Source organism: Anguilla anguilla, chromosome 16 (genome assembly GCF_013347855.1).
Source record: "Anguilla anguilla isolate fAngAng1 chromosome 16, fAngAng1.pri, whole genome shotgun sequence".
NCBI classification, from domain to species: domain Eukaryota; kingdom Metazoa; phylum Chordata; class Actinopteri; order Anguilliformes; family Anguillidae; genus Anguilla; species Anguilla anguilla.
Window position 1 is genome coordinate 5,630,911 of NC_049216.1, and position 26,677 is coordinate 5,657,587.

The following is a 26,677-nucleotide window of genomic DNA, read 5'->3' on the forward strand; positions in this document are numbered from 1 at the left end:
CCCCTTGTGGTTCGATGGTGAAATTGCAGGCTTCTGTTGCATTTAGCAGACACTCTTATCCAGAGCCACTTACACAACTGTTTACACAGCATTTACACTGCATCCATTTATACAGCAGGATATATATACTGAAGCTATGCAGGTTAAGTACCTCGCTCAAGGGTGCAACGGCAGTGCCCTACCTGTGTCTGCACAGTCGTGGTGTCACACTTGGGTCACGCCTGAAGCATTCTACACACATGCTCCTTCACAGCACCGCCCTGTGAATGCCCCACTGGTAGCCTAACCCGCACGTCTGCAGACTGCGGGAGGAAACCGGAGTGCAGAGAACACGCGAAAAGGAAATGCACGCGTCCCAGGCCCCATCCCGGAGATTCGAACCCTGGGCCTTGCTGTGAGGCGACAGTGCTATCCACTGCACCACGCCCCAGCGAGCGCGCGGACGCTAATCGTTAGCACGTGTGCGAACCCGCGGCGTGCGCCCGGGGCTGCCCCTCGCGAGCCCCTTTTCCCGCCAACGCTCCGAATTCTCCGCCGTTCCTGGAGCGGCTCCCCCGTAAAGCCGGCGGCGGCGGCGGCGGCGGCGGCGGCGGCGTTGGGCCTGAAGCTAGCGAGCTCGCGGAACGGCTCGCCTCTCGGGCGCAATGCAAACGAACGCGGGCTTTTTTGGTAATTTGTATTTGTCCTAATACTGTAGCTTATTCTTCTGCCTAGTTGGCTTTGCAGAGGTTAGGTCAGAATAGTGTTCACTGTGTGAACTAACCTTGTTCTTGGCTAGAAATAGCTGTACAAAATAAGTACTGTACCTTACTGAACCTGTGTTTAGCAGTTGTCTATGACCATGAAATGCACTTTTTGTACGTCGCTTCGGATAAAAGCGTCTGCCAAATAAATGTAATGTAATGGCTTCACCCCGGGAGGTAGGGGCCAGGGCGAAAGGGGGGGGGGGGGCGGTTTCGCAGTTCAGCGTAATTGAACCGGTGTTTGTTTAGTTTGCCGTCTGGGGGTCAGGGTGGGGGGCGGGGGTCACGGCCGGCCGACGTCTGGCCGTCAGGAGCGCGCGGCTCCTCTGCCGTGTCGCGGCTCCGCGCCGGGCGGCTTCCTCGCGGATTACGCTGGACCCCGAAAGCGGATTCCTCGCACCTTTTTTTTTTTTTTCCAGCAGCTGCCTTCTCTGATTTTTTTCTTTCCTTTTATTTTTTTTTTTCTCCCCGCCTTTGAGAGACAAAATCGGCTCTCTTTGCGAGAGGCGCTCCAATATCAGAGCTATTTAATTTCGTCTCTTCATTCAGAAGGATTTGCTCGGTTTTTTTTCTAGCGCCTGAAACAGGAGGAAGGCTTTTTTTTCACACATAGCTGTGCGGAGGCGTCTGTTTGCAACTAATGCTGCTTTCCACACCGAGCTGTGCCTCGTGCCTTATAAATATAATCTTTTTCTCTTTGAGCGATTAATGCGGATTTAGGGTGTAATCCTTGCGTTTTAGTAATGCCACCCCTATGTAAGACAAGCTTGTATGTCCTCATAGGCTTTTTAATTGCCCCAACTGGTACTGAGATGCTCAGAATTTTTTTGGAGATATTTGAGAGAGCTTCAAAGCCAAGAGGGGGAAAAAAATACATTTAAAAAGTCCTTCAACAATGTGACAAATGTTCCATCCCCATTCCACCCTTGAAGAATCATCCTGGTGGAATTCCTTGGCTGCGCCGCTCGTTTGAAGATAGTGAGGGTGGCTTTGTTTAAAAAGCAGGTCCTCCGTGTGGCTGTGGGTGTGAACAGGAAAAGGAAATTAATGAATAAATATGGGCAAAGTGTGTACAAAAACAAATAAGTGAGTGTGTGTGTGTGTGTGTGTGGTCATGCTGACTGTAGACAGCTACGGTTTTTGGGTAAGTGTGTAGGCCAGGTTGCAGGTTGCTGATGGTCTTTATTGGACGGTGAGTGTATATTTGGGTTTGTTGGACTCACTGAGTGTGTGTGTGTGTTCATGCTGACCGCAGACAGCAGTGGTTTTTGGGTAAGTGTGTAAGGTTGCTGATGGTCTTTATTGGACGGTGAGTGTATATTTGGGTATGAGCACTGTATGAGTGTGTGTGTGTGTGTTCATGCTGACCGCAGACAGTAGCGGTTTCTGACGGCGCGCATTTACACTGCATCCATTTATACAGCTGGATATATACTGGAGCAATGCAGGTTAAGTACCTCACTCAAGGGTGCAATGGCAGTGTCCTACCTGTGTCTGCACAGTCGTGGTGTCACACTTCGGTAGCTGACGGTAGCGGTTTTCCGTCCCGCGCAGCGTCCCACCAGCCCTGCCGCTCGGTGGAGTTCATGTGCAGCAGCGGCATGTGCATCAACGCCGGCTGGAGGTGCGACGGGGAGACCGACTGCGACGACCAATCAGACGAGAGGAACTGCAGTGAGTGATTTAGCTTAGCCTAGCTGCTGAGGGGGGGTTTCTGATCTGTGTGTGTGTGTGCGTGTGTGTGTGGGTGCGTGCATGCATGCGTGGGTGGGTGGGTGCGTGTGTGCGTGTGTGTGCTTGTGTTTGAGCATGGGTGTGCATATGCATGTATGTGTGTACTGTACATGTATGTATTTGTGTGTATGTGTGTTGTATGTACAGGTGTATATGCGTGCATGTTGTATGTACAGGTGTATATGCGCGCATGTTGTGTGTACAGGTGTATATGTGTGTTGTATGTACAGGTGTATATGCGTGCATGTTGTGTGTACAGGTGTATATGTGTGTTGTATGTACAGGTGTGTATGTGTGTTGTATGTACAGGTGTGTATGCGTGCATGTTGTGTGTACAGGTGTGTATGTGTGTTGTATGTACAGGTGTATATGTGTGTTGTGTGTACAGGTGTATATGTGTGTTGTATGTACAGGTGTATATGTGTGTTGTGTGTACAGGTGTATATGTGTGTTGTATGTACAGGTGTATATGTGTGTTGTGTGTGCAGGTGTATATGTGTGTTGTGTGTACAGGTGTATATGCGTGTTGTGTGTACAGGTGTATATGTGTGTTGTATGTACAGGTGTATATGTGTGTTGTGTGTAGAGGTGTATATGCGTGCATGTTGTATGTACAGGTGCATATGTGTGTTGTGTGTACAGGTGTATATGCGTATGCATGTTGTGTGTACAGGTGTATATGCGTGTGTGTGTTGTGTGTACAGGTGTATATGTGTGTTGTGTGTACAGGTGTATATGCGTGTGTGTGTTGTGTGTACAGGTGTATATGCGTGTTGTGTGTACAGGTGTATATGCGTGCATGTTGTATGTACAGGTGCATATGTGTGTTGTGTGTACAGGTGTATATGCATATGCATGTTGTGTGTACAGGTGTATATGCGTGTGTGTGTTGTGTGTACAGGTGTATATGTGTGTTGTGTGTACAGGTATATATGCGTGTGTGTGTTGTGTGTACAGGTGTATATGCGTGTTGTGTGTACAGGTGTATATGTGTGTTGTATGTACAGGTGCATATGCGTGTGTGTGTTGTGTGTACAGGTGTATATGTGTGTTGTATGTACATGTGTATATGTGTGTGTTGTATGTACATGTACATATGCGTGTGTGTTGTATATAGATGTGTATGTGTGTGTTGTATGTACAGGTGTATATGTGTATGTTGTATATAGATGTGTATGTGTGTGTTGTATGTACAGGTGTATATGTGTATGTTGTATATAGATGTGTATGTGTGTGTTGTATGTACAGGTGTATATGTGTATGTTGTATACAGATGTGTATATGTGTGTTGTATATACAGGTGTATATGCGTGTTGTGTGTACAGGTGTATATGTGTGTTGTGTGTACAGGTGTATATGTGTGTTGTATGTACAGGTGTATGTGTGTGTTGTATGTACAGGTGTATATGTGTGTTGTATGTACAGGTGTATATGTGTGTTGTATGTACAGGTGTATATGTGTGTTGTGTGTACAGGTGTATGTGTGTGTTGTATGTACAGGTGTATGTGTGTGTTGTATGTACAGGTGTATATGTGTGTTGTATGTACAGGTGTATGTGTGTGTTGTATGTACAGGTGTATATGTGTGTTGTATGTACAGGTGTATGTGTGTGTTGTATGTACAGGTGTATATGCGTGTACACGTGCGCGTCTCACGTTGCTCGCTCTCCTCCAGCCTCCTCCATGTGCACCACCGATCAGTTCCGCTGCGCATCAGGCCGCTGCGTGCGGTTGTCATGGCGATGCGATGGCGAAGACGACTGCTCGGACGGCAGCGACGAAGACAGCTGCGAGAAAACAGGTATCCGTGGAGACCGTCTCTCTGGGGATCCCGATTGGTCGGAAACCCCTTTATCACAGCTGTGGTCACTTTGGGACAAGGGCGTGACTGCAAATAAGCACTGGCCAAAGGATGCTTTTATCTATTTATTTTAACGATGGTGAGGGACTGCACCCCGGTTCTGGAAGCTTCCGTAGTCCCCAGCAGGGGCTGTGACTGCACGGATCTGAATAAATGGCACAGTACTGCTCTGCCACATGAGGAAACTGTAACAGTAAAGGAAAACTACACACTGAACGTCAGGAAGTATTCAGGAAGTATTCCTTTAAGCAGTCTGTGGAGCAGGTTGCCAGGTTACCCAGGCGGTTGCAGACGTACTGAAAGGTGGTCGCGTCAGGGACCGACACAGCGTAGGACGTCATAGGCGTCGGTTTTCATTACAGCTGCAGGGCGACACACCGCTGCACCGCCTAGTCTCCCGCCGCCACACGTCAAGCCTCACAAACACACCAGCTAGTCTAGGCCGGAGGTGGACAGCGGCCAGGAGTCAGAAAGTAAAAGTCCTGCCGTGCGTTTCTTCCACCCATGAACTCAGCCCAGCTGATTTCACTAATTAGTTCTACCACTAGGCTGAAGAATTGTGCTAATTAGCAAATCCAAGTGATTGGAACAAAATAGTGGGGAGGACTTTTTTTACTTTCTGAACCTGGATTTTCCACCTCTGTTCTGGGGCCCACCCAACCACTCACATTAATGGCATGCTCTTATGAATTGCTACACACATGTAACTTACATACTGTGTAATGCATGCAATCCTATGGCATGTTTGGTCTGTACTGTGCAAGTAGTCCCGGACAATTCATTCATCCGAATGGGTTGAACGGCCTGTTGTTGTGGTGGTGCGATGTCGTGATGATGATGTCACGTCCTCGTCCCCGCCCCCAGACAGCCCGCCCTGCGCCCCGGACCAGTTCCTGTGCGGGAACGGCCGCTGCATCGGCCAGAGGAAGGTGTGCAACCAGGTCAGCGACTGCGGCGACGGCACGGACGAGCTGCCGCACCAGGACTGCCGTGAGTGGCCCCGCCCCCCCAGCCCACGCTCCGCCCCCCTCCCAGTCCCTCTCCCTACCCCCAGAGTACCCCACCGTCGCCCTCCCAGTCCCCCTCCCCACCCCCCTCTCTACCCCCAGAGTACCCCCCCCGTCGCCCTCCCAGTCCCCAGGTCCAGCGAGGGGAACTGCAACACTAACAATGTTTAACCCCTCCCCCCCTCTCTCCCCCCCCCCCCCCCCAGTCCCCAGGTCCAGCGAGGGGAACTGCAACACCAACAATGTTTAACCCCTCCCCCCCTCTCTCCCCCCCCCCCCCCCCCAGGCCCCAGGTCCAGCGAGGGGAACTGCAACACCAACAACGGCGGCTGCTCGCAGAAGTGCCAGATGGCTCGGGGACTGGTGCAGTGCACCTGCCACACGGGCTACCGGCTGCGGGAGGACGGCCGCTCCTGCCAGGGTGAGCGCGCGGCGCGCCGGAACATCCCCCGTCGCCGCCGGCGTCCGAGTGTTCTCTCTCCTCCCGCCGGGGGGGGTCTCAAACGCTCGCTTTTTCGAGGGCCCGGGCTCCGTTTGTGCCCAGTTATCCTCTCCGTCTTCGCGTCGGCGTCTCCGTAAGCGTGGTACAAATAAAGTTGTGCCGAAAGCGCGTCTCCGACGCTCAGGCCGGGTGGGGGTTAAGCGAGCGGGTTCTCCTGATTGGTTAGGAAGCGCGTCGCTCTTTTCAGGGCCTTAGCGCGTTACCGCCGGAGGTCATGTTCCGGAGCGAGCGCACGAAGAGCTCTGGCAGCTGGTATCAGGGAGAGAACCTTCCGGAATAAAGCCAGATTGGCCCTCGGGTACATCTGGCGTCTGAAAACGAGCCCCATCTGGGAAAAAATCGGGATAAACGCCTCCGAATTCCGCGCTCGCATTCCCCGAATGCCTGACCGAGGCGGAGGAGGAGGAGGAGGAGGAGGAGTTTCGCACACCTGCAGCTGGGTAATTACACGGTCGCCCACGGCAACGGAAAGGCGCCGCCCAGGGAGCCCGGCAGTGCCAGCGCTCACCTGGGCTCGAAGGCTCCGAGCCGTCATCACCGCCGTCGGGCTTGACGTTGAATCAAAGGGAACGCGCCGATTTCCTGTTCGGTCGCGGGGGGGCTTACGCACGCGGTCCCAGATATTCGACGGGCTAAAAGGACTTTATCGGCTACGTTCCTGTTTGAAATCCACCCCCCCCCCCCCCAAAAAAAAAACAAAACAATAAAAGTACCGACCAGGTCACTGGACTTAGCGAGCTAAAGACGGAAAGTCGTTTCGGACGGACGCGTTTAGCGACCGTTTTCGTCCGTGGACGCGCGCGGAGCTGAGCCCGCGTTTCTCGAACGGCGTCTCCGGGTTCCCGTCGGGCCTGGGGGTCGCACCCGCCGTCGCGAGCCCGCCCGTCCCGCCCGTCGAACCCTGAGGTTCCGCTCGCCGCTCTCGCCGGGGTTAGCCGCGAGCGCGGTTAGCGGTTAGCGGCCCGCTGCGGTAGGTCGGTTTATCCGTGGCAGGGTTTGGGGCGAGGTTTTCTCTCCCGGTGCGGCTGCAGAAAAAAAAAAGAAGAAGAAATTTGTTCCGTTTCCATCTTCCTTTCGCCTCGGGGAAGGGGGAGGGGGGGGGGGGGGGGGGGGGGGGGGGGGGCGAGCGCTGATGGTGATGACTCAGCGTCCCTGTGCTTTTAAGTATGCCTGCTTAGACACGAACGGATCATTTGAGTTCATTTGAAGCCTTTGACTGTTTTTACCCGAACTCTAGGCTAGAGAACGTAGACTACATTTGGTCACAGTCAGTTTTTAATACTGTTTAAATAACTGTAAAGTAACTTCTATTTGCACTTGAACCGTCAGGATTTTACATTTGTGGATGAAGGGGTGGTGTACTTTTGTGCTTTTGAGACTCTGTTGACTCATCACCCCCCCCCCCCCCCCTCCCCCCCACCTCCCCTATTTTCCCTCATGGACCTTTCCCAGATGTGGACGAATGTGCAGAGGAGGGCTACTGCAGCCAGGGCTGTACCAACACGGAGGGGGGGTTCCAGTGCTGGTGCGTGCAGGGGTACGAGCTGAGGCCGGACAAGCGCAGCTGCAAGGCGCTGGGTGAGTGCGGGGCGCCGCCCTGCTGGCCGTCGGGCCCAAGCGCGCGCAAGAAGGCCCTTCAGTGATGCGATGACCGTCTGGACGCATGCAGTGGAGAGAGAGTCTTGAGTGAAGCCAGACTCCCTTCTAAACATGCTGAATATGAACTTGGGTGGGTGGGGGGGGGGGGGGCAGAATGGGGTTAAGGTCAGGTTATGGCTGAAGTTCAAGATGGTAGGGACATGTTTGGGATTACAACAGGAAGAGTAACCAAATACATGTCAATTTTTTTTTTCCGGGTTATTTTTAGCAGGTCTTAAATAACTTACTTCCCCTTTTGATTTCACTGCTGTCAGTTATGCTCAGTTAGTATTTCAAAGCCCTGAAATTGGATTTGGGAAACGGAAGAAGTGTATGATATCTCTCTCCCTCTCTCCCTCCCCCCTCTCCCCCTTACTCTCTCCCCCTCTCCCTCTCTCCCCCTCTTTCTCCCTCTCCCCTTTCTCTCTCCGTCTCCCTTTCTCTCTCTCTCCCCTCTCTCTCCCTCCCCCCTCCAACTCTCCCCCTCACTCTCTCTCTCTCTCCCTCTCCCCTCCACCTCTCCCCCTCACTCTCTCTCCCCCTCCCTCTCTCTCTCTCTCCCTCTCCCCTCCACCTCTCCCACTCACTCTCTCTCTCCCCCTCCCTCTCTCCGTCTCCCTTCCTCTCTCTCTCCCCCTCTCCCTCTCCCTCCTCCCTCCCTCTCTCTCTCCCTCCCTCCCTCCCTCTCTCTCTCCCCCTCTCCCTTCTCCCCGGCACAGGCCCGGAGCCCGTGCTGCTGTTCGCCAACCGGATAGACATCCGGCAGGTGCTGCCGCACCGGTCCGAGTACACGCTGCTGCTCAACAACCTGGAGAACGCCATCGCCCTGGACTTCCACCACGGCCGCGAGCTGGTCTTCTGGTCCGACGTCACGCTCGACCGCATCGCCAGGGCCAACCTCAACGGCAGCGGCGTGGAGGAGGTGGTCTCCACCGGCCTGGAGAGCCCAGGTAACCTTTGCTTCCGGCGTCGCCTTGTCTTGTCTACGGCTCCCGGCACTGCTTGTGTGACATCATTACCTGGCACCTGCACATTACATTACATTACAGGCATTTAGCAGATGCTCTTATCCAGAGCGACTTACACAACTTTTACATAGTGGTGACATAGCTCAGGAGGTAAGACCGATTGTCTGGCAGTCGGAGGGTTGCTGGTTCAAACCCCGCCCTGGGCGTGTCGAAGTGTCCTTGAGCAAGACACCTAACCCCTAAACCCCTAACTGCTCTGGCGAATGAGAGGCATCAATTGTAAAGCGCTTTGGATAAAAGCGCTATATAAATGCAGTCCATTTACCATTACATAGCATTTTACATTGTATCCATTTATACAGCTGGATATATATACTGAAGCAATGCAGGTTAAGTACCTTGCTCAAGGGTACGACGGCAGTGTCCTTACCCGGGAATCGAACCTGCGACCTTTCAGTTACGAGCCCAGTTCCTTACCCACTGTGCTACACTCCGCCACCAGATGAGGTCACCAGGTACCGAATAGACAAGAAAAGCGTGCGCGTGTGATGCAGCAATAGAGTGAACGACAGCGGTAATGTCAGTGACTTAAGGAAGGTTGTGAAGAAGTGGCTGGTTCACTGCTGTAATGATACGGATGTAGATCGCTAACTCCAGTTTGTACCCCATTCCCTGTGCTTTTCGTCAAGTGAAGCAAGTGACTGCCAACCTTCGTTGATCGTTAAGGTAGAACGAACGGTTGTTGGTTCTGCGTAGGTTTCTATTTCGTTGAAAACGCCAGAACACCGCGTCACTGATTAACTGCGAACGTGGCACTAAAAGATCATTGCTGATTGGCTGAAGTCCGCATTAAGAGAAAAACACAATCACTGGACAGCGGAGTGAGTGCAGGCTGGCAGAGCCACCAGACCCTAACCCTAACCCCTTTCAGAGTGGCATTTCAGAGCGAGGGAGGCAGGGAGTGTGCAAGGGAGGGAGAGAGGGAATGAGCGAGGGAGGGAGGGAGAGAGAGAGGGAGGGAGGTGTTTCAGAGGGAGCGCCAGAGCGAGGGAGGCAGGGAGATGTTTTAGAGGGAGTGAGCGAGGGAGGGAGGGGTGGTGTTTTAAAGGGAGCGAGGGAAGGAGGGAGGGAGGGAGGGACAGGGGTGCTTTAAAGGGAGCGAGGGAAGGAGGGAAGGAGGGAGAGAGGGAGGGAGGGAGGGACGGGGGTGCTTTAAAGGGAGCGCTCTAATGAGCCGAATCACTGTGCCCACGCAGGAGGGCTGGCCATCGACTGGATCCATGACAAGCTGTACTGGACCGACTCCGGGACGTCCCGCATCGAGGTGGCCAACCTGGACGGGACGCACCGGAAGGTCCTGCTGTGGCAGAGCATGGAGAAGCCCCGCGCCATCGCCCTGCACCCCATCGAGGGGTACGAGCCCGAAACCCACGCTCCCTGCTGTGTGTGTGTGTGTGTGTGTGAGTGAGTGTGAGTGAGAGAGAGAGAAAGCGAGTGAGTGTGCCAAATAGAATCAAAAGCCTTTTTTAAAATTGATGAAGCATGCAAAAATTTAACCTTTGCTTTTTTGGTGTACATGTTGATTAATTAGGCTGCGTAGGGTGTAAACGTGATTAGTTGTGCGGTGGTTTGGTAGAAAGCCAATTTGTCCTTTGCTCAATTTGTCATTTGAATTAGAATTTGAAGATTTGAGTGTGAGTGAGTGAGTGAGTGAGTGAGTGAGTGAGTGAGTGACTGACTGACTGACTGACTGACTGACTGACTGACTGACTGACTGACTGACTGACTGACTGACTGCATGTGCATGTGCATGTGCGAGAGTGAGACTGAGCGTGAGAGTGAGCATGTGTGTGTGTGTGTGTGCATCAGTGGGCTATTTGCTTTTGTAAGGGCCTTAATGGGTTCAGATGTTCTTTACTTGCTTTATGATGACCTGCTTGGCTTTTCCCCTGCAAGTCCCTCAGCGCTAAACAGAACTAACAACGTAGCAACCGGCGCCTATCCCCGGCGTAATTAAAAGTCCGGCGGGTGTAATCCGTTGCGTCTTCCTTACTTACTTCCTCAGTAAGATCTACTGGACGGACTGGGGGAACACCCCGCGCATCGAGTACGCCGACATGGACGGCTCCAGCCGGCGCGTCATCGCGGACACCCACCTCTTCTGGCCCAACGGGCTGACCATCGACTACGCTGGGCACCGCATGTACTGGGTGGACGCCAAGCACCACGTGATCGAGCGCGCCGACCTGGACGGGCGCAACAGGAAGGCGGTCATCAGCCAAGGTGGGCACCGGACCCCCCCCCCCGTCCGGACCAATTTGCGGGGTATCGAATCATTACATTACATTACATTACATTACAGGCATTTAGCAGACGCTCTTATCCAGAGCGACTTACACAACTTTTTACATAGCACTTTACATTGTATCCATTTATACAGCTGGATATATACTGAAGCAATGCAGGTTAAGTACCTTGCTCAAGGGTACAACGGCAGTGTCCTTACCCGGGAATCGAACCTGCGACCTTTCGGTTACAAGCGCAGTTCCTTACCCACTGTGCTACACTCCGAATCAAATGAGCTCGTATAGTACAAGGTGCTTCGCGGCAGGCCCCTGGCCTGATGGTCTCACAGAGAAAGCCTGGTGTCAGGGGCCCCCACCAAGGCAGTTTGGGCCCCGTGAAACGATGTTCCGTTGGGCCCCGCCAGCCCAGGCCAACCCCATCCTATCCCATCTACCATCCTGTAGGTTTTCCATTTCAACCCTAACAAAGCCGCACCTCATTCGACAGCTAGAGAGAGATTTTATTGAGTCGCCGATTAGTAGAATCAGGTTTGCCAAACCTCTGCTGTGACCACACACATATTTTGTGAGGGCCCCTGTCAGTCAGGGCCCATGGAGTTGACTTAACCCCCCCCCACCTCCGCCCCCCATACGGCCCCTGTTGCTTGGGGCAACAGCAGTAAGGAAAGCCTCTCCAGGTGGCAGAGAGCAAGAAGAAGAAGAAGGCGATGGCCTGCAGAGTCAAGGCAGTTTTGTTAAACCAGGCTAAATAAGCGTCTGTCTGTGTACGATTCAGAAACAGCTCCTGATGTCACATCAAGGTGCCGTGAACCGAAACCTGAGCAATCAAGACCAGGTCAAAACCTAATATATGGCTGGACCTCACACTTGTGATCCGGCCGACCAATGGTGTAACTTCGTAACTCGGCTGACCAATGGTGTGACTTCGTCACTCAGTCACTCAGTCACAGACATTTGCGTTTGTAGGGCTGGCCCCGCCGTTGCGGTCCAGCCAAAAATAGGCGGTGCTTCCGACAGATATGGGCGACACCGCAAACTCGAACCGTCGTTTTGTTTTTTTTTTTTCCATTTTCATCCTCTGGAGAGCTTCTGCTCTTTTTTTTTTGTTCGGGTCAGCCGGGCCCAGTGAATTCACAGCTCGTTTTCGCTTCACCCCTTGAGGGCTTCGCGAACCCTCCTCTCCCCCCCCCCCCCTGTGATTACACGAGGTCTGTCGGCTTTATTTCGGGCTGCGCTTACCTCTGCCGCCCCCCCCCCGAGGAAAAATTGAATTTCTGTCAGCGGGAACGCGGCCCCTGGCGTGAGGTCCGCACGCTCGTCGGAGGCGCGCTATCTTATCGTCGATAGCCTGTTGCTTAGCGGCAGGGCAGCACAGATGGGTGCGTAAAGTCATTCGCCCGTAGATCACCGAGCCACTCCGCGCTAACTGCCTTCATCGATAAATCACACGGCACAGCTCATTTTCCTGTTTATTAAATGATAATTTATTAGCTTTAGTAATGAAGTAGTACATTTTAATGTTGCGTTTTAATTAGTGCGGTTTTTTTTTTTGCGAGCAGTAAATTTATTTCTGAACGCGAGAGACTCACGAGACTGAAGACTCACCTCTTCAGGCTGCACCTCTCCCCATCCCTCCCTACCCCCCTGTAAATGACTGTAAGCTTAGGGTTGTAACTAGGCAGCTGTTTTGTAGGTGACTTAGGTGCACTAACTGTCTTAACTACTACTTGTATTTTTTTCCATAGACTGCGTTGTTGCCGTTCTCGTTGTGTTAAGTGTTAATCAGTTTAACCTTCAGGGTCCAAGTTGAACTATGCGGTTGTTCCCTGCACTTGGACCGGTACTTCTCTCTAGGGGTTTCGTCATACTTGTTCCTGGTTATGGTTATACACTTTGTTGTCCGTCGCTCTGGATAAGAGCGTCTGCCAAATGCCTGTAATATAAAGCAATGTAATGAGAGGCGGAAGCGACGCCGCGGTAGCCGGCTGTTTTAGCCGCAGCGCGCCGCGCGCGTAGCGACGACCCGCTGACCCCCTGGGGGTAAACGTGGCGGCTTCGGGGTCCTGCCGGGCGGAACTCTAAAGCCGCCGCCGTAAATCGAACCCGCCGGGGAAGGAAACGGCAGTAGACCCGGGATTTATTTCGTTCGGACCGCACCGGGGCCCGAGCCGCCAGATCCGAGGGGGATGGCCAGCATTGTTCCGGCCGTTCTCAAGGAACCGCGCAAGCTAACAAAACGTTACGTGGAATGTGCTGGGAAATTCTTTCTGGAAAGTTGCGGAAACTTTGTGGAAAGAGAGTAGAGACAAGCGAGGGGTGTGGGGGAGGGGGTTTGGGGGTTGTGAGGGGAGAGGCTAACTGCTAACAGTGCTGTGTGTGTGTAGTTAGGCTGGTGGGTTGTGAGGGGAGAGGCTAACTGCTAACAGCGCTGTGAGTGTAGTTAGGCTGGGGGGGTTGTGAGGGGGAGAGGCTAACTTTTAACAGCGCTGTGAGTGTAGAGTTAGGCTGGTGGGGTTGTGAGGGGGAGGCTAACTGCTAACAGTGCTGTGAGTGTAGAGTTAGGCTGGGGGGTTGTGAGCGGGAGAGGCTAACTGCTAACAGCGCTGTGAGTGTAGAGTTAGGCTGGTGGGGTTGTGAGGGGAGAGGCTAACTGCTAACAGCGCTGTGAGTGTGTAGTTAGGCTGGAGGGGTTGTGAGGGGCGAGGCTAACTGCTAACAGTGCTGTGTGTGTAGTTAAGCTGGGGGGTTTTGAGCGGGAGAGGCTAACTGCTAACAGTGCTGTGAGTGTAGAGTTAGGCTGGGGGTGTTTGAGGGGGAGGCTAACTGCTAACAGTGCTGTGAGTGTAGAGTTAGGCTGGGGGTGTTTGAGGGGGAGGCTAACTGCTAACAGTGCTGTGACTGTAGAGTTAGGCTGGTGGGTTTTAGCGGGAGGCTAACTGCTAACAGTGCTGTGTGTGGAGTTAGGCTGGGGGGGTTGTGAGGGGAGAGGCTAACTGCTAACAGTGCTGTGAGTGTGGAGTTAGGCTGGGGGGATTGTGAGGGGAGAGGCTAACTGCTAACAGTGCTGTGAGTGTGTAGTTAGGCTGGGGGGGTTGTGAGGGGGAGGCTAACTGCTAACAGCGCTGTGAGTAAAGTCTTAATGAAGTGCACTGTGGGGATTAATGCTGTAGCAATGAGCCCTTTGCTGTTTGCTCTGGACCTTTGCCTGTATCTGAGTGTGGAGGTCTGCCAGCCCTCATGTCTGCTCTGGTGTGGGGGGTAGGGGAGGGGGAGGGGCCAGGGCTGAGAACCCTGATCCCCAGCACACACCTGTGCACCTGTATGGAGGTGGGGGGGTGGGGGGGTGGGGGTTGAAATCCTTTCTGCCTGCAGCTGGAGAGGGAGAGGGAAAGAGATTTACATTCTTTTTGTAGTGTATTTTTGTCGTTCTCTGTGTGAAATTGTGTATTTCATGTCAATGAAGTATTTTAGATTTGAATTTGACAGAGAGAGACAGAGAAACAGAGGGAGAGAGGAAGTGAGGGAGTGAGAGAGAGTGTGAAACCAAGAAACAGAGAGAGACAGAGAAACGGAGGGAGAGAGGGATAGAGACTGAAAAGACAAGCTGAAAAAACAAGGACGGAGTGAAGGAAGCAGAACTCAAATTAAGAGATGAGAGAGAACGAGGGACAGAAATAAAGACGGGAAAGAGGAAAGGGAAATGGAGAAAACCCCGGAAAAGAGGAGAAACGGAACATCGCGTGACACAGCCGGAGCGCGATAGGGGCGTTGCCCCTATCAACCCTGGTGACACGTCTCCTTTTCAGCGATAAGATCATATAGAAAAAACCCCCATACATCTCACTTTACACTCAGTCTGGCGTGCGTGTGCTTCAGTCTGATATGAGAATGCATGTATACATGCACACACACATACACACACACGCGTCTACACACACACACACACGCACACACATACACCTACACACACGCGCACACGCATGCAGATTCACATGCACGCATACACACACACTCACAGCCACACAAGCACACATGCGCACATGCACGCACGCACACACAAGCTCGTGCGCACACAGACAGTCGGGTTCAAAAGTATCGGGAGAGTGACACAGTTTCGTTTTTTTGGCTCTGGACTCCAGCATATTTGGATTTTACAGCAATAAATACAAGGTTCAAGTGCTGACTGTCAGCTTTAATTTGAGGGTATTTACATCCATATCATGTGATCGATGTAGGAATTACAGCCCACTTTACACATAGAATATTGTGTGTGCGTGTGTTTGTGTGTGCGTCTGTATATAATGTTCTATTGTAACATTCCTAGGATGAGAATAAGTCGGTAAGGTCTGGAAACTGGTTAAAAACTGCAATAAATCCTGGTCCCCAGCCGTCATAATTAAGCTAAAATGGCCGACAGTCCAGCAGGCACCGAGTCCCTTCCTGGGAAAGTGGTTTCTGCCATAACTCTCAGACCTCCTGTCAGCTCTTGTCAGATGCCAGCAGATTTAATGGATTTGTGTGCGATTAAATAGAATTAAACGGAGAAGGAGAACACTGTGAAGTGTTCTGTAACGTGGTATGCGGAGGAAGCCTAGTTCCCTGACGTTGCCCGTTCGTTTAATTCGTTTGTCGTTTGTTTTTGTTTGTTTGTTTTTTTTTTTTTTTGCTCGCGGCAGGTCTTCCCCACCCCTTCGCCATCACCGTGTTCGAGGACAGCCTGTACTGGACCGACTGGCACACCAAGAGCATCAACAGCGCCAACAAGTTCACCGGCAAGAACCAGGAGATCATCCGCAACAAGCTGCACTTCCCCATGGACATCCACACGCTGCACCCGCAGCGGCAGCCCGCAGGTCAGCAGGGGGCGCCGCAGAGAGGCCCAGCGAGGTCCCCGTGCGAGGTCCCTCCTCCTTCCCCGTCCCGCTCTAACCGCCTCTCTCTCCCCGGGGGGTTTCCCCTCCAGGTGGCCGGAACCGATGCGGGAGCAACAACGGCGGCTGCAGTCACCTCTGCCTGCCTAGCAACAAGACCTACACCTGCGCCTGCCCCACCGGCTTCAAGAAGGTCGACAGCTTCACCTGCGCGGAGAGTAAGTGCACGCGGCCCGTCCGTTTCCCCCCGCCACTTCCTGTTTCCACTGCCAGCACTTTTGCCCAGATTCAAACCAAACCTGTCCTTAACTGTAACTGTGTCCATTGCCAGCGTTATGGCCTGGATTCAAACCAAAGCCGTCCTTAACTGTAACTGTGTCCATTGCTAGCACTATGGCCTGGATTCAAACCAAAGCTGTCCTTAACTGTAACTGTGTCCATTGGCAGCACTATGGCCTGGATTCAAACCAAAGCTGTCCTTAACTGTAACTGTGTCCACTGCCAACTTTATGGCCTGGATTCAAACCAAACCTGTCCTTAACTGTAACTGTGTCCATTGCCAGCACTATGGCCTGGATTCAAACCAAAGCTGTCCTTAACTGTAACTGTGTCCACTGCCAACTTTATGGCCTGGATTCAAACCAAACCTGTCCTTAACTGTAACTGTGTCCACTGCCAACTTTATGGCCTGGATTCAAACCAAACCTGTCCTTAATTGTAACTGTGTCCACTGCCAACTTTATGGCTTGGATTCAAACCAAACCTGTCCTTAACTGTAACTGTGTCCATTGCCAGCACTATGGCCTGGATTCAAACCAAAGCTGTCCTTAACTGTAACTGTGTCCACTGCCAACTTTATGGCCTGGATTCAAACCAAACCTGTCCTTAATTGTAACTGTGTCCATTGCCAGCACTATGGCCTGGATTCAAACCAAAGCTGTCCTTAACTGTAACTGTGTCCACTGCCAACTTTATGGCCTGGATTCAAACCAAACCTGTCCTTAACTGTAACTGTGTCCATTGCCAGCACTATGGCCTGGATTCAAACCAAACCTGTCCTTAACTGTAACTGTGTCCACTGCCAACTTTATGGCCTGGATTCAAACCAAACCTGTCCTTAACTGTAACTGTGTCCACTGCCAACTTTATGGCCTGGATTCAAACCAAACCTGTCCTTAACTGTAACTGTGTCCACTGCCAACTTTATGGCCTGGATTCAAACCAAACCTGTCCTTAATTGTAACTGTGTCCACCGCCAGCACTATGGCCTGGATTCAAACCAAACCTGTCCTTAATTGTAACTGTGTCCACTGCCAACTTTATGGCCTGGATTCAAACCAAACCTGTCCTTAACTGTAACTGTGTCCATTGCCAGCACTATGGCCTGGATTCAAACCAAAGCTGTCCTTAACTGTAACTGTGTCCACTGCCAACTTTATGGCCTGGATTCAAACCAAACCTGTCCTTAATTGTAACTGTGTCCACCGCCGGCACTATGGCTGGGATTCGAACCAGTCCTTAACTACCTATTTCAACTGCCAGTGCGATGGCCTGGATTCAAACCAAACCTGTCCTTAACCGTGACTTGCCAAACTTTACTGTCAAAGCGAAGAGCGAACAGTGATTGAATCCCATTATTTAAAGTAGCTGGCTCTTCATCACAGGAATGTCACGTCAGTAAACTGAAGCAGCTTTGGAGATGCATTAAGATGAATTGTTTAGTACTCATATCATTTAATGTTTAAGGTGTCAAGCACACAGATATCGTAATGCCTTACTAATTACTGTGTTCATGTTGCCGTAATGGCTAAAAATGCATTAATTTGAACCGTTTGATGTGTATGAAAGTCTAGAGAGGAAGTAACTGAAGTAATATTATTTCATAATCATCAGTGCTTGATATATCAGTGTGTGATTATTTAGGCACATTATAAGTCTAACTGATCTGATGGAATGGCTGAGCTTGTGTTTGCTTGTGATGACCTGCTGTTACCAAAACCCGAGAAGTCTGACAGGAGACCTTTTGGTCTTTGATCAGGTCTTGACACGTTCCTGCTTTTTGCCCGAAGGACGGACGTCCGTCGGATCAGCTTCGACACGGCGGACGGGTCGGACGTCGTCGTCCCGCTGGCGGACGTGCGCAACGCCGTGGCGCTGGACTGGGACTCCCGCGGGGAGCGCGTCTACTGGACGGACGTGGCCACCGACTCGGTCAACCGCGCCAGGTGGGACGGGTCCGAGCAGGAGGTGGGTTGAAGGAGAGAAGGGGGGGGGGGGGGCGGAGCCCGTTCCCGCGTCTTACATTACATTACATTACAGGCATTTAGCAGACGCTCTTATCCAGAGCGACTTACACAACTTTTACATATCATTTTTTACATTGTATCCATTTATACAGCTGGATATATACTGAAGCAATTTCAGTTAAGTACCTTGCTCAAGGGTACAACGGCAGTGTCCTTACCGGGGAATCGAACCTGCGACCTTTCGGTTACAAGCCCAGTTCCTTACCCACTGTGCTACACTCCGTCCGGTCTTCCTGTCCGGTCGCGGTCACGGATTACGAGTGCGCGCCTCGGTGCTTGTCCCGGCGCGTCCGCGCCTAGGCGCTAACGCACTAACGTCTCTGATATATGGATGCTTTAATCTCTCCTGGTGAGGAGAATTTTTTTTTTTCCTCTGTTAAATATCGCCACCTGCTGGAGGCAGTGGTGAACTGCGGCTTTCGGCCAGCCGCCTGGAACTAAACGGTGACCGTAAATGGACCGCATTTATATAGCGCCTTTATCCGAAGCGCTTTACAATCGATGCCTCTCATTCACCCATTCACACACACACACACACACACACACACACACACTCACACGCCAACGGTGAAAGGCTGCCACGCAAGCTACCAATCAGCTCGTTGGGAGCAATTAGGGGTTGGGTGTCTTGCTCAGGGACACTTCGACACGCCCCTGGGCGGGGGATCGAACCGACTGCCAGACAACCACTCTTACCTCCTGAGCTATGTCACCCCTGACACAAAATCCCAAAAAAAGAGATCATTTTCTTTTTTTTTGACAAAATACAATCGTCTTGGATAAACAAAAACATGGTGCCATGAAAATGTTTTTTAATGTCCCTTTTAGTGTTAGGCTCCAGCATAGTAGAATATATGGCTCTTGAGATTAAGCCCAGAGACACATGTCCCCTACAGAGGACAAAAATGAGTTGCTGGGTCTTAGGAGAAAAACAAGAAAATGACCTATTTTTTTGGAATTTTGTGGAAGGGGCGACATAGCTCAGGAGGTAAGACCAATTGTCTGGCAGTCGGAGGGTTGCCGGTTCAAACCCCGCCCTGGGCATGTCGAAGTGTCCTTGAGCAAAACACCTAACCCCTAACCCCTAACTGCTCTGGCGAATGAGAGGCATCAATTGTAAAGCGCTTTGGATAAAAGCGCTATATAAATACAGTCCATTTACCATTTACCATAGGAGGGCGTGTTTGTGGTACTGGTGTGAATCAGCGTTATGTAAACGATTCTCATTTGGCTTCCTCGTGTTTTAATATTCGTGCAGGTTGTCGTCGACACCAGTTTGGAGAGTCCCGCAGGGCTTGCTCTGGATTGGGTGACCCAAAAGCTGTACTGGACCGACGCAGGTAAACAGCGCTGCCGACGATACCTTCTTAATGACGGCTAGTACTGCATTAGCACTGCTTGCCTCACGGCCAGGTGGTTGTGGGTTCGAATCCTGGCCGAGGCCCTTTCTGCGTGGAGTTTGCGTGTTCTCCCCGTGTCCGCGTGGGTTTCTTCCGGGTACTCCACAGTCCAAAGACATGAAGGTTAGGGTAACTGGGAGAGGGGGGGGGGGCATTAACAGTGCATTGCTGGAAAAGAGCATGCGTGCCAATCTACCCTGTACAAGTAAAGTTTAATAAATGGAAATTGGGTCGTTTTCAGTGGACAAAATGAGGATGGTGACACTTGAGTCAAACAGCCCTCCCTTTGCCTCTCTGCTGGGTGTCCGTTGGTCTGTCTGTCCGTTTCGGTTCACTATCGCTGAAGTCCCGTAACTCGTCCGTCCGTCCGTCTGTCTGTCCGCTCCCTCAGGCACGGACCGAATCGAGGTTTCCAACGGCGACGGGAGCATGCGCACGGTGCTGATCTGGGAGAACCTGGACCGGCCCCGGGACATCGTGGTGGACCCTATCGGGGGGTGCGTCATCACACAGGAGTGATAACTTAAATGAGTGCACACAGACACACACACACAATCATCAGGGTGATTTTCCCCTCTATACCCTGTGTTTCAGACACACATACACACAGAAACACTCTCACACACACACACACACACACACACAGAGGATGTTTCTCCCCCTCTATACCCCCGTGTCTCAGACATGCGCACACACACAGAAACACACAGACACTCACACACACGCACAGGGTGAATTTCCCCTCCCTTCCCTGAGATACACACAGACACACACACACACAGGGTGAATTTCCCCTCTATACCCTGAGATGCATACAGACACACACACACGCACATGCACAGGGTGATTTTCCCCTCTATACTCTGTGTCTCAGACACACACATACACACAGAAACACACACTGGATGATTCTCCCCCTGTATACCTTGTGTCTCAGACACAAACACATACACACACACACACACTGGATGACTCTCCCCCTCTGCCCCCCCGTGTCTCAGACACACAAACACACACACACACACACACAGACTGGATGACTCTCCCCCTCTGCCCCCCCGTGTCTCAGACACACACACACACAAATACACACACATACACACACACACACACACACACACACACACACTGGATGACTCTCCCCCTCTGCCCCCCCGTGTCTCAGACACACACACACACACACACACTGGATGACTCTCCCCCTCTTCCCCCCCCCCGTGTCTCAGGTACATGTACTGGACAGACTGGGGGGCCAGCCCCAAGATTGAGAGAGCCGGCATGGACGCCTCCAACCGCCTGGTCATCATCTCGTCCAACCTGACCTGGCCCAACGGCCTGGCCGTCGACTACCAGACCGAGCGGCTGTACTGGACCGACGCGGGGATGAAGACCATCGAGCACGCCCACTTCGACGGCTCCGAGAGAAAGGTGCGGCGGCGATAAGCCCCTCCCCCCTTCCGGCCGAGGGCGGGGTTTTAGCAGCGCCAGAATGAAGCTCCGCGAATCCAAAAATTGGGCGGAGCTACCGTTAGGCGTCAGTGGCTCACAGGTTTGAGCCAATCATTGCATTTGGTGAAGCCTCTTTACTTTGGCCAGATGACTCCGCAGTCGACAGCTACTTGTAGCTCCACCTGTTATGCAGTTTGTGAAAGCTCACTTCTACATCCGGCCCACCTCAGCTCTGCTCTTAAAGGGGAAGCGCGCGCGTGTAGCAGCGCTAGCCAGCCACCTGCTGCCGAGTAACTGTTAGCGCAGGCTACCGTTTGCTAGCAGTGACAGGCATATTTCAACCAATCACTGTGTTCCACTAGGGAAGGCAGAACATTTTATTTACTTAAGGAAGGCAGTGATTGACAGCTCATTATAGCCCCTTCCTATCATCAAGTTTATTAAAAAAAATTTTTTTAAAAACATAAAGCAGCATATCTAACAGGACTCTTTACTTAAAAAGCTTCATTGGAAGTTGGGCCCTGAATTGTTGTGATTTTAGCTTTATGGATGCTAAAATGGAAATCTGAATAGAAATATTTGTTGTTAATTAAACGTAATGGGAATTTTACCTTCAGCTATTAGGCTAGCAGTGTAAAAACTGTGATACGCAGATCAACAAGCAAAAAGCAGATTTAAATATAAATACAACGTCAAGCACGCAATGCACGTACCCCCTGGTGTCACACGTGACTTACCTCTGTGACTCCGCCTATTTGATTGCCTAGGTGCTGATTGGCAGCCAGTTGCCCCACCCCTTTGGCCTGACCCTCCACGAGGACAAGATCTATTGGACGGACTGGCAGTCCAAGAACATCCAGAGCGCCGACAAGAACACCGGCCTGGGCCGCTCCACGCTGGCCCAGAACCTGGAGAACCTGATGGACATCCACATGTTCCACCGGCAACGCTCTCCAGGTGGGGCCCCCGCATCGGACCGGAACCGGAACCGGAACCGGAACCGGACCGGACCATGACCCCACACCCGTCCACTGCCCTCATTCACCCACTTTCACGGGGCTACACAGTACATACCAGTGTCCAGTCTAGCGCTGAAGGGTCCTACCAGGGCTAGGCATTTCTTTGAGAAGACATTTTTGTGAGAAAATGTATTTCTTGATGTTACGTGAAGAGGCGCGCAAACACATCTCATGCCCATGTTTTGCTTCACATACTTTGCAACTAGGATATTTTTTTGTAGTATTTTCCAGTCAATAACTACTCGGAAATTTAACCACATACCAAGCCAGCAAGCTAGCTAGATGTTATATTATTTTTAGCTATGTAGCCGACAAATATCATTCAAATACTAGCTCAGTTAATGGAGACAGCGACAAATGCTAATGAACTTTTATGGAAAATAAGTGAGAAGAAAATCATACGTTGATGACATATGTGGTTTCGTGGTGTGTTGTGGCCCACAACGTGTTCTCATAACATCTCACTGATCTCACGGTGGCATGCGTGCGTGCATGTGTGTGTTTGTGCACGTGTGTGCGTGTGTGTGTGTGAATGTGTGTGTGTGTGTGCGTGTGTGCGTGCGTGTGTGTGCGTGTGTGCATGCGTGCGTGTGTGTGTGTATAAGCATGTGTGTGTGCGTGCATGTGTGTGAGTGTGTAATGGGATCCCCAGGCTCCAGTGGAGCGGGTTGGGGTCGTGGCGGGGCGGTGTGATGTATGGGGCGTCCCGAGACCTGGAATGCGTTTAATGAGCGTCCCTCAGCCCGGCCTGGGGTGGGGAGGAGGGGGAGTGCCGAGCGCCCGCCGAGCTTCCGCCAGGTTCACCTGGAGTTCAGGGGCGCCGCCGCCCCCCCCCCCCCCCCCCCGGCGAAACCCGAAACCCTCCGGAGGACAGGGACGGGCCGCGGCAGAGGCTGCGGTTAGGGGAACGTTGGGGGAACGTTGGGGGAACACCCGGGAGCGCCATCGCGCGGGAGCCGACCCCTAATCCTTTTCCGTCCCCTTCCGTGTCCCGTGATCCTGCTGCATCGTGGGAATGTCGTCGTGGCGACGTCGTCGTGGCAACCGGCCAAAATCTCTCTCTTCTCTCTGGGTCCTCCCCCTCCTCCCTTCCCGAGGATAAAAACAACGCGCAGCGTCATCGCCACATCGACGCAATGTCGTCAGATGGCGTAACCGTGGGAGCGTCGTCATCGTGTCGCCATAAACGGCGTACGGCTTTGCGGCTACGTTACGGGAACGTTGCGCGAGCGTTACTGGAGAGAAGCTGACTCTACCCCCCCCCCCTACCCCCCCACCCCTCCCTCTGTGCCCTCAGTGCGGACGCCGTGCGCGGTGAACAACGGGGGCTGCAGCCACCTCTGCCTCCTGGCCCCCCTGCCCAAGGCCTCCAGCTGTGCCTGTCCCACCGGCGTCAACCTGCAGGTGGATGGGAAGACCTGCACCCATGGTGAGAACCCCCCCCCCCTCCCCCAAAAAAAAAAACACACAGACACTCACACTCACATACATACATGCACGCACACTCATGCTCACTTACACACTCATATATACACACACTCTCTCTTTCTCACAAACACACACTCGCATACACACTCATACGCGTTCACATACACCTGCATACACATATACACATGCTTGTACGCACACAGACACGCACACACACGTACACATACACACACTCCTTCATGCTCAACCGACAACCCCGTCTCTCCCAACCTACCTCCCAGATCTGCTCTTTGAAATGGGACACTCCCCCCCCCCCCCCCCACCTGTCTCCAGACCCCCAGGGGCTTGGGGAAGGGGGGTGTGTGTGTATAGGGGTGAAATACTTAGGGGGGGGGGGGGGTCCTTCCACAAGCTGTACCCGTCAATCAGAGCAGCCCGCCACCCACTCCAGCGTCCCGCCCCAATCGTTTGACGCCTCCACCTGTTGCCTGGAGACGAGGGCTCTCTTCTTTGTGCTGAAACTGCGATGAGTCCTCTCATCTCATATAAACACGCCTCCTGAGGAGCAAGAAGCCAAATGCTACAGCACACAGTTCAGACTCTCAGAGCTGTTTAACATTTGAATTTGTTTCCTGTATTGTACTGTTGTGTAAGACCACGAGAACAAGATTGGAAGAACACAAAATAACCGGAACAAGCCATTCGGTCCATTTACTCACACCATTTACCTGCAAACCAGAGAGTATTCATCACTGCATTAAGCCCCGCTTGGACAAGCCGAACATCTCTGCCTCTGCTGCATGACCTGGCACAAGACGTTCCACACATTGGCGGTTCTGTGTACACTACTAAAACGAAAATAGTTCCTGATATTTGCGTGGAGTTTGGTACTTCTCACTTCTGTCTCCTTATTCAACCTCTGCTGCCCAAACATCTCTTGTATAATTAAGTGTGTGAGTTCACACTGTAACCTCGTCGGAAACGTTGCTATTTTGGGTCGGTTCGCTCTCTGCAACACAAAATGGAGGTTTAAATAAACGGACGGGTACAATTAGGGGGTGATAAAGCCGACCGTGTTGAAACGGCGCACCCCTGCTATTCCCAGGCACGCCATTGGTGGATCTGTCGCCGGGGGAAGAAGTCACGAGTTGGTTTTGCTGGCACGGGGGCCCGAACATTTAACGGCTGTCCTTGTTTTTTATTTATTTTTCTTTTTTTTATGAAGGAATGAGCAGCTTCCTGGTTTTCGCCCGGAGGACGGACATCCGCATGGTGTCCCTGGACATACCCTACTTCGCGGACGTGGTGCTGGCCGTTAACGGGTCCATGAAGAACACCATCGCCATCGGGGTGGACCCCAAGGAAGGTGGGCGACGGGTCGAATCGACCGCGAAACGGAATTCACCGTGACTTTATTGTCCTTCCAGATGTGGAGATATGTCTTAATTAGCCTTCATTTCCCAGCATACATTGAGCTTTAAAGAAACGGAGTAATCCGGCTCATGTAGTTTAATGCAAAAGTATTGGTACAGTGATGCGATGTTTGGTGCTGGGCATGTCAGTCACCCGTCCTGAATCCAACTGAACGTGCGCTTCAATTGCTGAAGACAAACCTGAAGGCAGAACACTCCAGAAACAAACAGGAACTGGAGGTGGCAGAGCATCAGCAGGGTAGACAGCCCGAGTCTGGTGAAGTCTGTGGGTCGCGTTTCAAACCCAGTGCGCTGGAGTACAAAGCCAACACAACACAAATAGTGTCACTGTCCCAATACTTTTGCATTTAACTAAATACTGTTTGTGCATCTGGGAGGACATAGTTCTGTGTGCAGAGTTGCGGGTTTCAGACCTCACCAAGGTTTTTTTCTCCCCAAACTAAGCAAACGATAAATGAATCTCATTGGCTTATCAGGTTGTCAATCACACAAACGTGCGTTTGCTTTTTTTGCTTGCGGTCACTTCATTAATCTCTAGGGGGTGCTGGTGAGCTCTGAGAAACGTAGGTTTTGTATTGCTGATGTATTGCACACGCGCAGACCTACACATCACGCATATGGGGCGACATGGCTCAGGAGGTAAGAGCGATTGTCTGGCAGTCGGAGGGTTGCTGGTTCAAACCCCGCTCTGGGCGTGTCGAAGTGTCCTTGAGCAAGACACCTAACCCCCAACTGCTCTGGCGAATGAGAGGCATCAGTTGTAAAGCGCTTTGGATAAAAGCGCTATATAAATGCAGTCCATTTACCATCACATGCTCTCCCCGCCCACGCTGCTCTCCGTAGCTGGACGGGCGGCGTACCTGGAGGCGTTTTCGAGGCCGTTAGATTTACCCCCCGTTCGATTCTCCCGCAGGTAAAGTGTACTGGTCCGACAGCACTCTGAACAAAGTGAGCCGGGCCAATCTGGACGGCGCGGAGTACGAGGACATCATCTCCACGGGTGAGGGGAGACCCTTTAGCTTTAGCGCTCGCGGTACCGATCCGCGACCCGTTTAAGGTGTTTCCTAATGAGCCTCTTCAACGTGGGGCGGCAGCGTAGTGTAATGGGTAAGGAGCCGGACTTGTAACCTAAAGGTCTCCGGTTCAATTCCCGGGTAGGACAGAGTTGTCGCTCTGGATAAGAGCGTCTGCTAAATGCCTGTAATGTAATGTAATGAACACTTGTTCTAATTCCAAGAATAACTTTTGGAGGGGAATATTTTAGCAGGTTCCTTTTTTGAAAATTGTTGTTGAGCCTTCTGGTCGACCCCCCTCCCCCCCCCCACCCCCCAGGGCTGATGACCACAGACGGCCTGGCGGTGGACGCCGTGGGACGGAAGATCTACTGGACCGACACGGGCACCAACCGCATCGAGGTGGCCAACCTGGACGGGTCCATGAGGAAGGTTCTGATCTGGCAGAGCCTGGACAGCCCGAGGGCCATCGCGCTCTATCACGAGATGGGGCAAGTGCATTCAGCGGGCCCCTGCTGTTGGCTGTGTGAATCAGGATCTGCTGCCCTGGTTCTGGAGAGCCACAGGGTCTGCCGCTTTTCACAGTTAAAAGCAGCTGTTTACGTATTTAACTTGCTATTGAATGTATTTAACTCACATTTAACTCAAATCTGACTGGAATTTAACTCACATTTAACTCAAATTTGACTGATATTTAACTCTCATTTAACTCACATTTAAGTCATTATCTGAAATTTAACTGAAATTTAATTCGCATTTTAATCCAATTTAACTAAAATGTAGCTCACATTTTCATGAAATTTAACTCACATTTAGCTTAAATTTAACTCAAACTGAACTCACATTTTAATGAAATTACACTTACATTTAACTCCCATTTAACTCAAATTTAACTGAAATGTAACTCACAGTTTAATGAAATTTAACTCAATTTAACTCACATCAAACTACCATTTAACCCACATTTAAATTACATTTAACTCGACTTACCAGGGATGA

At 51.8% G+C, this 26,677-nt stretch overlaps 1 protein-coding gene across 2 annotated transcripts in view; it reads left to right on the forward strand.

Moving 5' to 3' along the window:
- The window catches only part of LOC118215678 (low-density lipoprotein receptor-related protein 4-like), a 116,306-nt gene that overhangs the window by 74,709 nt on the left and 14,920 nt on the right, over window positions 1–26,677 (forward strand). For both annotated transcript variants that reach the window (XM_035396621.1, XM_035396622.1), the window contains exons 7-25: window positions 2,298–2,417; window positions 4,153–4,278; window positions 5,203–5,328; window positions 5,632–5,766; window positions 7,300–7,425; window positions 8,205–8,435; window positions 9,710–9,866; window positions 10,519–10,736; window positions 15,436–15,612; window positions 15,723–15,848; window positions 17,669–17,877; window positions 19,195–19,276; window positions 19,728–19,833; window positions 20,563–20,764; window positions 21,553–21,742; window positions 23,102–23,233; window positions 24,458–24,598; window positions 25,579–25,665; window positions 25,998–26,169. In XM_035396621.1, coding sequence (XP_035252512.1) covers window positions 2,298–2,417; window positions 4,153–4,278; window positions 5,203–5,328; window positions 5,632–5,766; window positions 7,300–7,425; window positions 8,205–8,435; window positions 9,710–9,866; window positions 10,519–10,736; window positions 15,436–15,612; window positions 15,723–15,848; window positions 17,669–17,877; window positions 19,195–19,276; window positions 19,728–19,833; window positions 20,563–20,764; window positions 21,553–21,742; window positions 23,102–23,233; window positions 24,458–24,598; window positions 25,579–25,665; window positions 25,998–26,169 — 2,863 coding nt within the window. The remainder of the gene's footprint in view (window positions 1–2,297; window positions 2,418–4,152; window positions 4,279–5,202; window positions 5,329–5,631; window positions 5,767–7,299; window positions 7,426–8,204; window positions 8,436–9,709; window positions 9,867–10,518; window positions 10,737–15,435; window positions 15,613–15,722; window positions 15,849–17,668; window positions 17,878–19,194; window positions 19,277–19,727; window positions 19,834–20,562; window positions 20,765–21,552; window positions 21,743–23,101; window positions 23,234–24,457; window positions 24,599–25,578; window positions 25,666–25,997; window positions 26,170–26,677) is intronic.